Below are 17,200 nucleotides of genomic sequence, written 5' to 3'. Positions count from 1 at the left end.
GGTGGTTACACGCACACACACACACACACACACACACACACACACACACACACACACACACACACACACACACACACACACACACACACACACACACACACACACGCACACACACACACACACACACACACACACACACACACACACACACACATATATATATATATATATATATATAGCAACTATTCAATCAAAAACCTGCTTAAACTTCAAGCTTAATGTGATCAGCTGCACTGTTAGTACGTTATAATAACTGGTGTGTAAAACTGTCTGCACCATCATCGTGCTACCATACGTTCATGACGCGTACGCAGCGAAAAAAGGCCAGAATAAAGAAGGGTAGTTGTAGGCTTATAGCAGTGCAGCTAAATATAGGACGCCTTGTGTGCAGCTTTAATGAGATTTCATTAAAATCTGCGTATGCCATGTGGGGGTACACAGCAACTCTTTGTGAGGCAAACTGAAAGGACTCTGTCATGTAATTCAATGAGGAAACATTTAGAAAACGTGCTGCACAAATTAATACAACCTGACCTGAGTCTTCCCCCTCAGATACACTGTAAAAAAACACACACACCAGATGCACCGGAAACAAACCACATCAAAGCTGAAAACCTTCATTTAGGGAAGCTGCAATGACAGGTCATTTCAAAACAAGTCCACAGGATCATTTCTGCTTCTAAATCAGCTGATCTGCTTTGTTTATCTTACCAAGAAGAGCTTGAAAGAGATGGCTGCCCAAGATCGCTGACACTTTTCCCACACTGGTCTTCAAGGCCTGTTCCTCCGGGCTGGTAAGGTTGGCCTGGTATTGTTTGAGCAGCCCCACCGCCCTTTCTGTGTCTGCCTCACAAGAGAAATGGATTTTTAGGAGCACATCATAAAAAGAAGGGAATCTCTGTAGTAGCATTTCCACATGGATCCAGGAGCATTTAGCCTTTTAGAACGTCTTCTTTCACAGACCAAATCAACATCACATTTAACAAGATTTCGCCTCAAAAAAGTTGTTATATTGAATTTGCTTGCACTGTGATTGCTTCTGATGAAATAAATAGTTTTTTTAAAAGTGGTTTATTGTCATTACAAAAAGAAGTAGGCGTGTTAAACCTGGTGAGCATCATTGAGGTTCTGACTGATGATGGAGAAAACAGCTCTAATGTTGTTCTGCAGTGGAAAGTCCAGCTTAGGTTATTTTTCTTTTAGGCCCAAAAAGTCGTGAGTCTCCAGGGATTACAGCTGAAGTTAGCGAGGCAGTGAAAAGCCAAGCAATAACTTTGATAGAGTAATTCCCTGGCATTAACCTAAAAACTTAAACCGAGATTTACAACGTTTAAAAAAAAACACACACACACAAGAAGGGGATTTGGACTTTTCCGTACTTACCATATCTGTGAACCATGGTGTATGCCACACACACACACACAAAACAAAAACGAAAAAAAAAAATTAAAAACAACTTTTCTTTTTTAAAGCAAATTTTACGGAAAGACTTTGGTGTTTTCTTCTCCAGGTTTAGATCCAGTTAGACTCCCGGTGAGTCTACAGAGTTGCTGCAGCGCTACAGCTGGGATGTGGCAGAAAACACTGATAACTTCATGGAAAACTTCCCAAAAGTTTGGGAGCAAACCGTCCGGGAGCTTCGCGTGCTCCTCCTCCTCCCTTCAGACATGCCTCGCCTCACGCAGGACACCGCACACCGAACACAACACATCTACAACTTTACTACACCCAGTCAGCGCTGTTTTCTGCCTCCATAATGAGCAGCGCTGTTTCATCTGTTGTTGTGATTAGCATCCATTTGCTATTAAAGTCCATGTTTGTTGCCAGGGTTAATGGTTTACTGTTGTCACCGTGCATGATTAGATTCTTCAGCCTTTTTGGGGAGTTTGCGCCATCTTGTGGCGCTTCAGAATAGTGCCTAAATCAGTCCAAATTTAAAGGAGAACTCCGCTGACTTTATCAATCTGGCTGCTGCTTGGCTCTCTGGGTGAAAAAATGTTAACTGCTGAGCTAGCGCAAGTGGTTCAAGTATATTCGGGAATCCAGGCCACACGTTGTAAAATGGAAAATGAAAACGCATGGAGTCTAATTAAGTTTGCTTACCGGAGCTATTTAGCCGGCTCCTCATCCCTGTCAGAGGCTAGTGGCTTAAGGCTACATTAGCCGCTACCATAGCAGCTGCTAGCACAACACACCCAAATCTCTGTGCAACTGTCTGCGGGCGAGTTGCACTCTGGGTAATGTATGCGAATGATTCAAACGAGGCTGTCACAAATCTAGCTGCATATTTGAGAACATGAACGGAAAAAAGAACATAGATGTTAAAGCTAACGTTAAAGACACAATGAAAAATTATTAATGTCATTTATGAATGTAAAATGACTTAGCAAAAATGCTCCTGTGGAAAAAAAAAATTTAGGTTTTGGATGCACCAAAACACAAACGTTTTGGAGTCATATACAAAACCGGTGAAGACCAAAAATAATCTTTCCAGGCACTATTTCTACAGATTATATAACACATGAATACCCTGCTACCAAGCAACATTTAAGAACTTTGTTGTAATTTAACTCTAAGCCTGGCAAAATGTTTTATTCATAAACAAAGAGTACTGAAAAAAATACCAAATTCTCAATTTATTTTTGGCTCAACTGGAAATGTACATAAAACCCTTGAAAATATCGAAACACAAACATGGGAAAAATATATAAATGTTATCAGAATTTCAAACAAATATATGCAATTTAAAATGAATATGGAAAACATTTGTATATTAAAATTTTGCAATAAGTTGGACTCTAGCATGTTATAATCATATTTATTTTGTTTTCTTTACTTTAATTTTAGTTTTGTATAATTGTATTTTCCTTTTCCTTAAAAAAGCCTTGCATTACAAAATTTGTAAATGTTTTGCTCTCCCAGTTTCTGTTCTGTATTTGTTCCCTCAGGCTGCAGTTTTATTTATTGGTAATTCATTGCATGCCTGTCATGTTCAGTTGTTCAATAAAAATAAATCTTGCTGCATTTTTTCTGTCCATCCGTTTTAAACACGAAACCTCGACTTTGGTTTTAAATTCTTTACATTTTAACTCACTCTTCAAGCGACTCCTAATTGGCAAGAAATAAAATATTTATTTGTTATTTCTTTGAAAGAGAAAAAAACATTGTTCTAGCAGAATATTTCGTAATCCCACCTGTTTTGTCTTGTTAGTGTGAAATCCCCTGTGGTTTTAATTTTTAGGTTATATTATTCATTTACATTTTTTTCTGATTTAGCCAAGTAGAAGGTAACAGCAAGTAATAAAAATGTAGACATTGTGGTTAAAGTAAGTTGTCATAGTGAAAACAGGCCAAAGCATTATAGGTGCATGAAGTTTTTATTCAGTATCTTTTTTTTTTCGTTTTTCTAAACAACTGGATCTTAAATTGATAGATATGGGTAAAGCAGTAATCTGAAGGTTTGGTTCAACAGGCAGTTATATGTTAAATAGGTCACTGGGCATACATTAGGTTAAAAAAAAGACAGGCATCCACAAACATAGATTTTTATTTATTTTGTTTTGTCTTATTTTCTTTTTCCCTGAGAATAAAGTAGAGCATGTATTTACATTCGAAAAGGTAAAAATATCTTTTCAAACAGAGGATTAGATTTTGTGGCTCAGAAAACAGAAACACCATAGCTGCATTAGTCAAACAAGGACAAATGTAATAATTCAGTTTAAAAAATTCAATAAAAAGTTATTCACAGTTACATTGTGTGTTTTTCAGTAGTAAAATTCAAAAAACAAAACAAACAACAACTTTATAAAAACTGCACAAAAATCAACAGAATGCAAACCTCTGCCAATCTTTGGTGGTTTTGTTCACTTTTTCTTTCCTAAACTGTGTTTGAAATGGCATTTTAAGTTTTATGGCATTATCAAAAGAATTGCTTTGAAATGACACTAATTGTCTTCCATGCAGCTCCAGTCTGGCACTGCTGGGCAGGAAAGGATCTGGAACAGCCTCAAGGTTTCATATGCTGAGATAAAAAGGGCAATTCGGTGTCTGAAAATGTCGAACCTCTTTGTCTCCCTGTTGACAGTGATGAAAAAAGAAAAAATATTACTTATTGATGCTCAAAATCTTATTACTAGGAACAGTTTTTAAATGTGTAAAGAAAAAAAACATCTACAGCCTACTGGGTGAAATGTGTTGGTTTCTGTAAATATGTGGTTCTACTTTGAGTATACGTTCTTTTCCCCACAGTCCAAAGTTTTTAGGATGTTCTAAATTTCCCGACCAGTAAATGTAGCATTCTGGTGATAGTTATTTAAGTGCGACTGTAGACTGATGGCTAATAAAGCATTTTCCAGGCGTTGTCCAAAAACACCAATTATGTATTCCTTTGCTCTTACAAGGAATAAAATAATTAAATATGTGATCACACATGAACGTGTGTACTAACTGATGAATCTGTGATTTATTTGTGAAACAGTTAAATTCCACCTAATGTTTTTAAGTTAAAACTTTCCACAAAGTAGAAAAAGAATGACCCATAACATTTTTGGAGCTTTAGTCATACAAAAATTGGTGACACACTTGGTTGAATTTTCATAAATGCTAAGGATTAACTGACAGTTAGTTAATTTGTTTAAAAGTGGCAAACTGAGATAGTTTGAATCTTAAGTGGAATGAGGAGTAGTAACAGGAGTTTAGATTTTTCAGTGTTGGATAAACAAGCTACCAGCATCAGAACAGGCAGCCTCCATGTGGTCCATGTCATTTTTTACAAATATCCTCTTGGTTGTACTGACCTACAAACTGGTTTAAATGAAGGTTTATGAAATGTACATTTAATTTTATGAAGACTTTATGCTTTTAGAAAAAGTGTAGTAAAGTTTTTTGTGTTATCATTTTGCTGTTAGGATTATATAATTAAATTGTAAAGGCAATGAGAATAAATAGAACTAGAATTGGCATCACAATGAACTAGACCTAAAGATGACTGACATGCTGTTGACATTTTAAAGTAAATAACTTGCAGTACCTTTTCTGAGACAGGAACAGTGTGCTTTCCTGGCAAAAAAAAAAAGACAAAGATGAGTCAGTTTGTCACAAACACCAATGACTCAAACTCTGAACTAGCTGGGCTTACCACTGTAAGACGAATAGAGCTGCCATTATCAACACGGATGCAGCATCCACCAGAATCCAGATTTTTGTGTAGGTCTGATAGGACTGAAATTGCAAAAAGAAGTAACAGAAGTGTGATATATTTGTGTAAAGACTGTCATCTGGGTTATACACAACGTCTTGTGGCTCATTTTGAACAGATTTGTCGTACAGTAAAATGCCAATATCAGTTTGAAAATCTGAATAATCAACAATAACATGGCTTTCCGATCATCTTTTAGTCTATTTTCAAAGTGTTCCCAGTGGTCTTTTAAATATGATTATGCTGGTTTTACCCAAAATTTAAAAAGCTGTCATTTACTAGGACATAGTTTCTGCAGAGAGGCAGGATTTCATCAGAAAAGGGCCTCTGGGTTGTGGGCTGGACTGTTGGAGCAAAGTAAGCCTGCCCTCACTTCTTATCATCCCTAGGTTTACACTATTCCCCCCTAGTTTACAGCCCCTCACTCCCCAAAATAACATTACCGGTGCAACAAAAATGGTGAGCTATCTAGGCGTACAGTTTTGGGCCAGATCCTCAGATGAGGAAGAGGAAGACGTACATGGATCTATTTGTCTGTAAGTGGATGCATCAGAATGGAGCAGAGAAGGGAGTTTGTGGCTTCTACATCACAGCCACAAGCTTTTTCAAATGTCTTTTTCGTCTGCTCCTGATTCACAAAAATTTGAATAAAGAAATACTCAAAAATGCAGTTTTAAACATCTTTGAGTATTTCCTCCATCATCAGAAAAATGCCACCAGTACATGTTAAAAACACCAAAAACGTGATTTTCATTGGAGGGGAGACTGAAGAAATGAAAAATATGAATCCTGACCATTTTAGAGGCCCAGAACAACGTCCACAGGCATGACAGGGGAACATCAAGGTCAATATATGACAGTCATCAGACAGATTTCATGAGCAGATAGAGTTTTGCATATGATGCAGTTAGTGGAGCAACATTTTTAGCTGAACTGAGTGGGGTTGAGTGAAAAACCACTTGATGAAATGCCATGAAATGACCCTTTTAAGAGTATGGCTGCTGCTGTAGGTGGATGTGCTGCTCACCATGAACCAGTCAGGCTGCTCCACATCCTTCAGGAGGTGGCAGGAGTTTGTGGTCACAGAGCTGGCCCCCACGCACCACAGCAAAGAAAACAGCCAGCGCTCATTCACCACCCACAGGTTCACGGTAATATTGTCTGCCCTGAGTTCCCTGTCAGACACACACATCGTCAGTACAAAGACCTTTACCTTTACAGGTCGACATCCAGCTGAATCCTATGGAAAGCAGGAGCATATTTATTTTCATATTGCTTGTTTATGTAAATACATGTTGACGAACACCTACTGTGTTCACAACAGTTTTGCATTGTGCCCCATTGCACTGCTTCACTGTTGCACTGTGGAAGTAAATTCCATGTAGGTGGATTATACAAGATTCATCTCAAAGAAACTCTCTTCCTGCACAACATAGCACACTTGACCAGATTATCTTCAAAACTCAATCCTTCTGCTTTTGTTTTAATGCCGCAGCTTTGTTACATTCATTTGTGGTTACTCAGGGAATTCCCTGAAGGAATTTGAGAAGAAAAGTAATGTTTAGCTTTTATTGTTTGACATTTTTCTGTTGTTGAGGTAAAGCCTTTTTGCAATTGCTTAAGTGCCTCACAAATTTGAAAAGAATACCTGCAGGTGTGTTTTTTTGTTGTGTACAAGCCAATAATGTCATAGGGGATAATCTGACTTCCAAGGGGTATAAAACTCAATTGTAGTTAGTTGTTTTTAAACTTTAATTATTTTTATTGGTTCAAAATAAAACAAGAGTATTTGCCAGCTAAGAATATTTCTGACAATAACAAATTTTAATGAACATTTACGTATTTATTTTAAAAGGTCTTCAAGTGTCTGGTATTTTTGGGACATCTTGCAGTCTGTTCAGATGCATTTAAATGAAAACATCTGGAGAGATGTCATGCATTAAATAAAAGTCGGAAATAAGGTGCCAACCTATTTCAGACCTGGCTTTGTGTAAGTGAATTTATTGTTTGTTTTTATGTTTCCTGTTTCATTTTTTTAAATCCACTGCTCCCTGTCTGGTAAAACCTGTGAAAAGGGGACCTTGCCACTCTAAAAGCAACCTAAAATCCCAGCTAACCCATAAATGCTGCAGTTCCTCAAAAAAAAAACAAAAAAAAAAAAAAACACAGAAGGCAGATTTCAACACAAAGGAAATTTCTATTTCTTACAATTTAAGTCAGAAATCACAGGGAAAAACAGACTGGTTAATAGAAAACCTGTAATTCTTTAGTTTTGCCGGGGATCTTAAATTTGCTCGAAATGTATGTTTTTTTTCTTTAGGTTTATTTCTTAACTGTTCATTTACTATTTCTTGTTTCTTAAAAAAATACATGACCTGAAATTTAATTAAATTCAATTCAGTTTTATTTGAATAGCCTAAAATCGCAACAACAGTCGTCTCAATGGGCTTCGTACCGGTAATATTGAGGTCATCATTGTTTTACTATATTTTCTGGCACACATTGCCTAAACTGTTGGCACAATTCTGCACCGAGACTGGGGTAAACATGGCAGACGCTTGTCTTTCCCTCATTGCTTCTGTATTCATCTTACACTCATTAAAACACTTAACTGCAGGTTGGAGCTTGCAGGGACACCCAAGCACAAACCTAACATTCATAATACATACTTCATGATCAGCCATGCTTGTGTAAAACAGTCAATTACACACAAATGTCTAAAACCTGTGAGAAACCTGTGTCAAAACACATGTTGAGTGAGTTCCTTTGATGATGCATACCTTCAGGTCTTGTGACATGCTGCCACACGCAGCTTTATTCTTCAGCAATTATTTTAAGGTAAGTTACTCATCTGTGCGACACGACAGGGGTATTATTTAAATTCTTTCCCCCCGGAGGTTGATCTTGCACCTCTACATTGAGGATCATCACAATGATTCAGTTTAACAGTCCCTCCAATTCCCACTTCGTGTTTGGTTCCTAACAGCTACACACATAGAGACACTGAAACTACAGTTGACCTGTTTTCTTTGCTTTTACCTGATTCTTTTCATGCTCAGTTTGTTGTATTTCACATTTAGGTGTCTATCATTGTTGATTTTCATTTCAGACAAATTGCTGTAAATGTGAACGAAGCCTGGTGCAGTTTCTTTCACCCATTTTCTTCTATCTGGAGGAAGCCAAAGGATCTAGAAAAAATTAGATCAAATAAAATCAAATTTTGCAATCATCATTATTTTTCAATAACACCAAAAGGATCAGACTTACAAGTCCTGGGTTAATGTCAGACTTCCGGATGGTGTCAACTATGGCTGCTGTGTCATCACTGTCCGTAGAGGTCTTTTCTGTTTGGTAGAGATCAAAGATCACAGAAATATTGTGCTGTTTGGCCAGCTCGAGGAGCTGCAGGAGCGAAAGTACGGTCTGATTTCTAGCTGTCTGCCTCTCCTCTTCTGAGAGCTGGGACACCGACCAAAAGGGATCTTTCTAAAAAGACAGATTAAGACTTGTGTTTGGGTTTTATGCCACTTACTGTCAATGTGTGGAAAGTCGCATGTAAAAGCCAAGACCTCACCTTTAAGAACCATTCTCCTGCATTCAGATTCTGTATTTCCCCAAAAGTCAGGTCCAAGTTGCTTGTAATCGATCTTGTTGGGAAGCTTTCCTTGACATTTGTGGTTCTCAGCAAGAACTCACTCTTATTGTCGTGCATCAAGAAGGGAATCCTGTCTTTGCTAAGTACAAAAACAACAACATGTATGTATCTTAATGAAGAAATTATACAATGCAGGCTCAAAGTATTTGTTTGGCATTTTTAAACCAAAAAATCAGACCTAAATTGTGTCACTCTAATATTATCTACTCGCAAAATGCCAAACAGAATTCCATAAAAAGATGAACAGTTCAATGTAATTTTACCCCAAAAAAATTCCACGCTGTAGTTATCAGTATTCCACCAGTATATGTGGCAGCAAACTCAAAGTCCCACCTATGTCGTTTTCCAGGACATAGTTTCTGCAGAGCAGCAGGAGTTCATTTAGAAATTCACCTCTGAGTTGTGGGCGTGACGGTTGGCACAGAATAAGCCCCCCCCTCATTTTCCCATCATCCCTTGGTTTACACTTATTCCTGCTGGCATACAGCCCCCTCACAACCCCAAGCTATCATTAGCGGTGCAACAAAAATGGAGAGCATTATCTAAGCTATCCAGCCGTCCAGTTTTGAGCCAGATGCGGTGAGGGATGTATGGAGTGGAGCAGGGAGCTTGTGGCCTGCCGAGTGTAGCTTCTATGACACAACTACGAGCTTTTCCCAACAGCATTTGATCGTCTGCTCCTGATTCACAACGATTTGAATAAAGAAATACTCAGAAATGTAATTTTAAACTAAATTTTCCGTGTGTTCTCCATCATCAGAAAAATGCTACAAGAAGATGTAAAAAACACCAGAAACACAATTTTCATTGCAGTGTCTTTAAAATACACAACGTGTTGGTACTGTCTGCTGGAGGAGTTTGTATAACAGTGTGACTTGTGAAGAGAGGTGTCTAATGACACCATGATTCAATTACAGAAGCTGGGTTTTTTGCCCCCACGGCTTTGAAATCCTCATCCTCAGCTGAACAGTGTGAAAGTGACAATGAACATGATGAGAAAAGATTGCACAGACTTTTGCCCGCAAAAATAAGAAAAACAAAATCAACTCATGCACCAAGAGAGAGGCTGTACCTGATCTGCACATCGGTCTCAAAGGCCATCACACCACATGTGACGCTCCTTTCAAACGCCATCATGGTGTTTTCTGGAGCCAGCTTGAAGACATATGGCAGAGACAGTCATTTTCTTACTGCCCTAAAGCTGTGTGAACACACAGACACACACACACACACCACTCTAAATTGTGTTAAATGAAGCTTACTGATGACCCAAAAACAGCAAACTAACAAGGGAATGGCTGCACAGCATATGGGCCCACGTGCTTCTGGACATTTCCTCACACCTGAGCTGGGGGTTGACCGTATGCCACCGCGTGAGGGCATGAATGGGAAAATACTTTGACACTTTGTCCAAATAGTAGCCTAACTACTGTGAAGTTTATACAAGCTGTAATAAAAGATAAGGTTCAGTTATTTAGAAAAACGAGTTAGGTAAGTACAAGCTCAACCTAGCATGGTGTAATAGACTAAGACATGTTTATTAATAATGAAGCGGGTAAAATCAAAAGGCCTTTCTTTTTCTAAGGAATAAGTGGGTTGGAAAAGGAACCAGTAGCTTCCATTTAGGTGGAGCTGATTAAGCCATTGCTAGCAAGTTTGAGCATGTTTGTTATTTACTTTACTTTACTTTACGTTTACTTGAAACGTTTTTTTAGGTGAAAGGAGGCCAAGATAAAAAAAACATTGCATTTCTTTTTGCAGAGTTTTAATCAAACTTCTGGGACTGTCTCTACAAAACAAAAACCTTCTTTTTAAATATTTCTAAAGATTTGGGATTTACTAAAATGTTCTGACCTGGATTTTTTTTTCTTCGTATTTAGGAATTAAATTTACAGAAATTCAAGGTATATATATGTAGTTTTGAACAAAAAAAAAACTTTTTTCATATTCTATTACATTCCAAAATATAATTCGGTGTGCCATTCAAAGGGAAACTGCAAAAGTATTTAAAAGTCTATCAAAACAATATCAATCAAATAAAATCATTTTTTTCTTTTTTAAACAATTTATGCATAAAAGGTTACATTGAATCATCACAGATTTACTCAATCTGATGTTTCATGTAGCTCTACAAAAAAAGAGAATTTCTGATGATTATTTTTCACACTATATTTAAGAATAATTAAGGCTTTAATGTGTTCTCCAATCAAAATGAGTGCTTACCATTGGAGCGCCTCTGTGAGCAATCAGCTTTGGTTTTTCTGGTAAATCCTTCAGTTCTATGAAACATGGCGACTGAATGAGGAGGGGGCACAGGAAGATAGCAGCTGACACAACGGCAAACAACACTAGAATCAGGAACCTGGATTCTGCAAGGGGAAAAAGAAGAGATCATGTCAGAGGCTCTCTACTTTGATTCTAGCAAAAGGCCTGGACTGGAACGTCTTCAAACTTTTTGGGCAGGGCTTGGGGGGAATAACCACAATTTGAAAACAAAGCTAAAAAAAAACAAGGCAGAACAACCCCCCCCCCCAAGAAAACTCACTGAAAAGTTTTTTTCTAAAGATTTTGGCCAAAATATACATTATTATCCTGTGTGAGAAGGAAAAATTGTATGTGTGTGTATATGTATATAAAATGTTAGCATCCTTGTTTCTGATGGTTAGAAAGACTTCATATGTGTCTAGTGTGATTCCTGTCAATTAAGGTTTTGCTCAAAAATAAAACAATTAATCTAACAATTAAAATGCACAAAGGAGAAAAAGAAAACAAAATTAGTTGGTTAAGACCTCCATGCTCATCGGTAACACTGCCAATGCAGAAAATTTGGGACTTTTGATCCCTACTCCGAGACACAGTGGAGAAATCCTCATAGTTTGGACCTGTTTGCTGCTCTGGGGCTCAACAATTGATCGTGGATTTCAGCTAAATCACAACATAGTCAGGACATCTGTTTGTATGTTCAGTTGAGTTTTTTTTATAACTTGAATTGCATGAACACATTTTTGTGGACTCAGTTTGTAGCCCCTTTCCCACACCTACTTGTTTTAATATTGTGGAAAGCCTGGAAGACAAACGAGCTGATCAGCGTCAAAGCTGCTACCGCACCAAACTGCAGGAAAGGAGCCGTCGCCTGAGGTCAACAGGGAAAGCATAGGATGCTCACTTCACAGCCAAGAGACACTTACTTATGAAACATGTTATGATTTAAAGCTCTTACTACACCTGGAGTGAAAGAGGAATTGTTGGTAGCACCCTTTTCCACATCCCCACCATCACAGAGATTCCACCAACAATGAATATCGCTCCAAAAAAAAGAAATATCTGTGCAGAAATCAAATTCAATTGTATCTACATAAACTTGAGATTGTGGCGTAAAAGATTAATGCCCGATTTATACTTCATAGCAATCGGCTCAATTGCATTGCGCCCCTAACACAATTGCATAGTCTAGTTTAAACTAAAGACCATTGCATCTTCTAAATGCTTGAAATAAGTTTAGTTTAAATGATTCAATATGTGCACTATTGGACTATGGGCGTGAAATTCCAATTGCCGATGATGTCATCAGCTTGTGTCACATTTTGTAGCAATTGGGGCGTTCCTTTCCGATGGCCTTGTGACCAGTGTGCCATGAAGTATTGACCGGGCCTGCCAGTTAAATACCTTGTGCAGCCAGTGCAAGTCCAGCTTCTCTCCAAAAATAATTTGAGTCAATGCAAAGAGCTGTAATTAACAGAAAAAGTGCAAAAGGTTAGGAACATAGATCTCATCATTTGATCATTCTGCCGTCACTGTTTCCTCACCAGTAGCAGAATGCAGTAACTGGTTAACACTGCAGAAAAGATGATGATCAACATGAACCAATTGAACCAGGACTTTAGCCATGTGAATAGCTGCCTGCAAATGGAACAATGGAGGTTCTGCAGATTACAGGTCATCAGCACAGACAAACAAAACAGAAACAAAATGGGCTTTTGTTTGGCTTTGGTGTTCCATTACCCGTTTAGCTCCTCTTGGTCATTAAATGAAATGAGACAAATGTACAGCCAGGACAGGGAGAGCAAGGACACCACAGCGACGAATGAAAGCCAGCAGCATGGCATCTGCAAGGAGAAATACATTTTGGGAGCATTGCTTTGGCAGACTTTCAAAGTAATAAGAGAAGAAAGTGTTTGTATGTAGTGTTGTAATAAACATGGAACAGTGCCAACTTTTTTTTTTTTTCGCTAACAGGCCGGTTACCTGACAGGGGAGTACAAAAAAAGACTTTGATGTGTTTTTACTGACACTCCTGCACTCTATACACCTGTTTGCACAAAAAAGAAAATGGTCTTCAAAGTATCTGTTGGACCAAAATCCAGATGATCTTGTTTGAACCTGCACGTATTTACTTTCCTTGGCAAACTTTCCCATACCTATTTAAAATTGTATTTCCTGTAAGTTGTTTTTCTTGTGTACTTTGCTTGTTTTCTCATCCAGCACAAGTAGCAGCGGTTATTTTAATGCCTCAGTGTTTCAAAAAGAACAAAGTTTGGTTTTGCATTGTTTCTAAAGGACAGGTTGGAGCCAAAAGCTTTCAAACAAAAGACTAAAATCAGAACAAAACTTAATTTCCCACAAGCCTGTTTGATCCAGAGCTTTTCTTCACATCCGCTGGACCCCTTTTGGGGTCCAGAGATTTATCTTTGACTTCAAGAAACCAGGTAAAAGGGGCAGCACGGCTCCAATGCAGTACTTCAGAGAAGACCAGTACACCCTCATCGCCCCCGCAAGAAATGAGTCGATTGTCCTGATTAACCTAAATACACTAAAAGCCCCTGCACATCAATGCATGACCCAGAGCAATCCATTCATCCACAGAAAGATCCACGAAAGAAAAGAGCGGATCCAGACCCAGGCAAACAATGAGCACTGTTAAGAAGAGGCTTAAATCTTCTATACATTATTGTTTTATGTTTCCACTTTGATTATTCTATGCATCAGCAGACCTGAAGTATCCATACACTAGGTTGAAATATTTGCGGTTGATCACACTTTAAATCCTGTCATTGGGCCTGTCCGCCATCTTGGATTACTCCATGTTTTGCGTCCTTCATCTGGGACTGTCTCACACTGTCAGTGCTCTCTCACTCCTCTTTCCTCTTTAATTCTCAATTTACACACAAACGTGAACAGACCCTCTCATATCCTACCACTACAAATGGTTTTGTTTGACAGATGTTTTGATAAGTGGGTTTCATTCATCATAGTAAAATGAAGTTTTAGTGACACATCATTGTTTCTTTAGTTTTAAAGTTTTAAAGGGAAGTTTGTTCTGAATTTATACACAGTGTTTTGTGAAATTTGCTAGCTGAGGACACTTGTGCTCATATTACAAAAACCATTCGTACAGTTTTTGGATCGTAAATACCGCCTTTCTACCTCATATTATTACCTTTTTACCTTTTAGTTATTGGTCCAATTCCACATCAGTACTCAGTTTTACTGAATATACAATTATTTTGTTGTTTTTTTTAAACACCCAGTTATCAAATATCCATGAATAAGCCCTGATAGAAACCTAATATTGATATTAATCCCCACCAAAAATGCAGACATCCTTGGAAGCATTTGAAAGTGCAGACAAAATTGTTTAAAAAAGAAAGTTATTTAATAGCAAAATAAAATCAAAACATTTTAATTAAACTATGAAAGCCGATATTTTATGACAGCCATTAAAAAAAATTATAGTAAGCACGTAACATTAAATTTTGATGGAGTTGAAATCTATCGTATTTTTAGTTATTGATAAAAATATGAACTGGAAATGTCCGCTCATTTATAACACAAAAATTTAAAAATACACACATTATGCAAATACTGAAAATACAGTAGCTGGTTTCTTATACATGCTTACATTCTTTGGTGACAAAGGGTTTCACATGTCACATGACTATGATGACATGTTTTGGAAATGCATGTAAGAAGTATTTTCAATTACTCTTCCTTTTAAAAAAAAAAGAACATTTACTAATTGGCAGAAAATAGTACAAAGAACAAAAACGTATCTTCACAAAAATAAATTTGTTAAAGTTTTAGTGCATTTTGGCAATCAGTGTTTAAAGTTTAAAAAAACACCTTTCAGAAACACATAGAAAAGGGAGCCATTCACATGTTTAGAGACAGTATGGCCTTTACATGTATGTGTATGTATTTGTTTAAACTGGTATTATGTAAATGCTTTTTGCATCCTCTTATGTTACAACAGGTTCTTTAGGCTTAATAACGAATATTTGTTTACCTCTTCCTTTTTGTAAACTTTCTCATTCATGACATGAAATGAACAAATATTCTCCAGACTGCTCACTTTTCTGTTGGTCCTGCTGGGCTCCCTCCAGTTGCAGCTGTAGAGACCCCTGATGCACCCCCTCCAGCAGCTGCAGACTTGATGCATCTTGTCTCCTCTTCTTTCACAGTCGGGAAAATGTTCTGCTTTAGGCACTCGAGCCTCACTGCTAAAAATCTGGAAAATGCATGATCACTGTTAAGATTTCTGATCTCTTTTGGTCCCTTCACCCGCGGGACAGTGAAGCAAACAGTGAGTCGGGGGTTCTTTGGGTATTAAGGCGCTGCCTGCTCAGAAACCTGCCTCAATAGATCCTGTGTGCTGGAAGAACTGGAACCCCTGGCAACGCTCACAATGACCACACCATGGGGCATTGAGAGTACCCCACAGTTTGCTCTTTTTCTATTCAAGCCTCCGAAGCAGAGGCACAGTGACAGGCTGAGCCGTGCACGGAAGACGTGCGACGACTGCGAGCCGTTGGACATTGCTGCACACTCAGATTTAGTGGTTTATGTCATGTCTTTCTGTTGAATCTCTGCATGTTGGGGCAGATCTGGTGGCAGGTTTCAGTCCCCTTTAGTTGAAGAAGTACTGGCACACAATGTCACCAAAATTGAGCAATCTGCAGTTTCTGTTGAATAAAACTACCTCCATGCTACCTGTTTCTTGTTAAACTTGATTTGACTTGGAGTTTTGCCAGTTTTTTCCCTTCACCTGGATGTCTCAATTTTCCTCTATAAGTTAAACCCCCAAGGCTAAAATTCTTCCTTAAGGTTGACCTTGTCACAGGTTTTTTTTTCTTCTACAGGTCAGGTGTGTGGTATGTTCTCAAAAACGGAGAAGGGTTTTAGGAAAATACACACTTTCTACACACTTTCTCTGACAAGTTCTTGTGTGAAGGTGAAAGTCAACCTGTCTTGTTAAAAAAAAGCATTGCTTACAAGGAAGCTTTACTATAAAAACATGTTGAGCAATGGAAATGAATGTCACCAAAAGCTCTACTTACAAGATGACAAAGAAAACGAAACACAAAAAAGTCCCTGTCACATTCTCTTACAAATTGAATGACAGCTTCTGTGAGGTTTGATAGCCTTTTCTTGGTGTTTTTTTAAATACACAAAACTTTACCTGCAACAACTTTAAACCATGTTCAACAACATCTTCATTGTGTCAAATGTGATCCAACACTCTGTAAACTACAGGACAAGTCCAAAGCAGACACTCACACCTGTTTAGTTTAGTCGCGCAGACACACCTTCCCATTTTGTTCATCCACACAGATGTTTTGGGAAGTCAGCGAGCTCTTCTAATTAAACTTGATGAGTCTTAAGATATCCAATCAGACAATCAGATCCTCCCAAAAAGATAAATCATTGTCCAGCGATGAGAGGGAATGAAAGACAAGATAAAAGAACTTGCTCTCGCAATTAAGCAGCTCTGGTGGGGCAGTCGGGCAGCAGGGCTCCTTCTTTTTAGATTAAAAATTATACTGTCCTGCTCTGACATCACTTTATCTTGGAGATTTCCCCCTACAGTTGACCTTTCCTTCTTTATTTTCTAAAGGAACTAACTGGTTTCACAAGCTCAGCTTTGACAGCTCTCAGAAGTCACTGGACGCCTTCTAGGTCATTCCTCAACAAACTACAACAGGATTTGGGAGGGTTTACCTTCTTCAAAGCTTTTGTGTACTATGACAAATAAAAAATAAATAAAACATCCTCTTCACAAATCTATCTATCTATCTATCTATCTATCTATCTATCTATCTATCTATCTATCTATCTATCTATCTATCTATCTATCTATCTATCTATCTATCTATCTATCTATCTATCTATCTATCTATCTATCTATCTATCTATCTATCTATCTATCTATCTATCTATCTATCTATCTATAGAGATCAGAGAACTCACTGTGAATGGGGTCAGGCGCGCACTTGTTTCCCTCGCTGGGAGTCTGTGAGCTGCATGTGAAATGCGGCACAAGAGCGTCTGCTAATGAATGATGGGTGGAACCC

At 38.0% G+C, this 17,200-nt stretch overlaps 2 protein-coding genes across 16 annotated transcripts in view; both read right to left on the bottom strand.

Annotated features, from left to right (window-relative positions):
- dlg3 (discs, large homolog 3 (Drosophila)) overlaps positions 1-2,250 on the bottom strand; it is an 87,692-nt gene extending 85,442 nt beyond the window's left edge. For 5 of the 14 annotated variants that reach the window (XM_078954031.1, XM_078954034.1, XM_078954035.1 and 2 more), the window contains exons 1-2: positions 1,384-1,896; positions 712-843 (exon numbers count right to left, since the gene is read on the bottom strand). In XM_078954031.1, the coding sequence (XP_078810157.1) occupies positions 712-843; positions 1,384-1,399 (148 nt within the window). In that variant the 5' untranslated portion in view covers positions 1,400-1,896. Of the gene's footprint in view, positions 1-711; positions 848-1,383; positions 1,897-2,103 lie in introns of those variants that run through there. The other 9 variants (XM_078954043.1, XM_078954044.1, XM_078954045.1 and 6 more) reach the window with 5 other exon arrangements.
- Positions 2,251-3,529: 1,279 nt separating this feature from the next.
- On the bottom strand, positions 3,530-17,194 carry gdpd2 (glycerophosphodiester phosphodiesterase domain containing 2). Of its 2 annotated transcripts, none has more exons than XM_011479969.3 (16): positions 17,097-17,194; positions 15,202-15,357; positions 12,855-12,958; positions 12,659-12,752; positions 12,519-12,578; positions 12,078-12,176; positions 11,895-11,985; positions 11,076-11,221; positions 9,925-10,007; positions 8,772-8,931; positions 8,465-8,683; positions 8,237-8,385; positions 6,225-6,372; positions 5,138-5,220; positions 5,030-5,058; positions 3,530-4,074 (listed from the first exon to the last, which is right to left on the bottom strand). In XM_011479969.3, exons 2-16 carry the CDS (start codon positions 15,286-15,288, stop codon positions 4,007-4,009), a joined length of 1,620 nt encoding a protein of 539 aa, XP_011478271.1. In that variant the 5' UTR covers positions 15,289-15,357; positions 17,097-17,194; the 3' UTR covers positions 3,530-4,006. The 2 variants fall into 2 exon arrangements, with proteins under 2 accessions (XP_011478271.1, XP_078810175.1); XM_078954049.1 differs by lacking the exon at positions 17,097-17,194 and adding an exon at positions 16,409-16,916.
- Between the last annotated feature and the right edge of the window lie 6 nt (positions 17,195-17,200).

This window comes from Oryzias latipes, chromosome 10 (assembly GCF_053564925.1).
Source record: "Oryzias latipes strain Hd-rR chromosome 10, Olatipes_Hd-rR_3.1".
Lineage (NCBI taxonomy): Eukaryota > Metazoa > Chordata > Actinopteri > Beloniformes > Adrianichthyidae > Oryzias > Oryzias latipes.
The sequence above is the reverse complement of the archived record's forward strand: the minus strand, read 5'-3'. Positions and strand labels throughout refer to the sequence as shown.

Excerpts from the sequence above, each read along its gene's own strand:
- gdpd2 (XM_011479969.3), bottom strand. The coding sequence starts at position 15,288 with ATGCATCAAGTCTGCAGCTGCTGGAGGGGGTGCATCAGGGGTCTCTAC. Across the intron at positions 10,008-11,075 it reads CTCACAGAGGCGCTCCAATG|CTGGCTCCAGAAAACACCAT; the intron begins GTAAGCACTCAT and ends TATGTCTTCAAG. Across the intron at positions 8,386-8,464 it reads CTGACATTAACCCAGGACTT|ATCCTTTGGCTTCCTCCAGA; the intron begins GTAAGTCTGATC and ends AATTTTTTCTAG.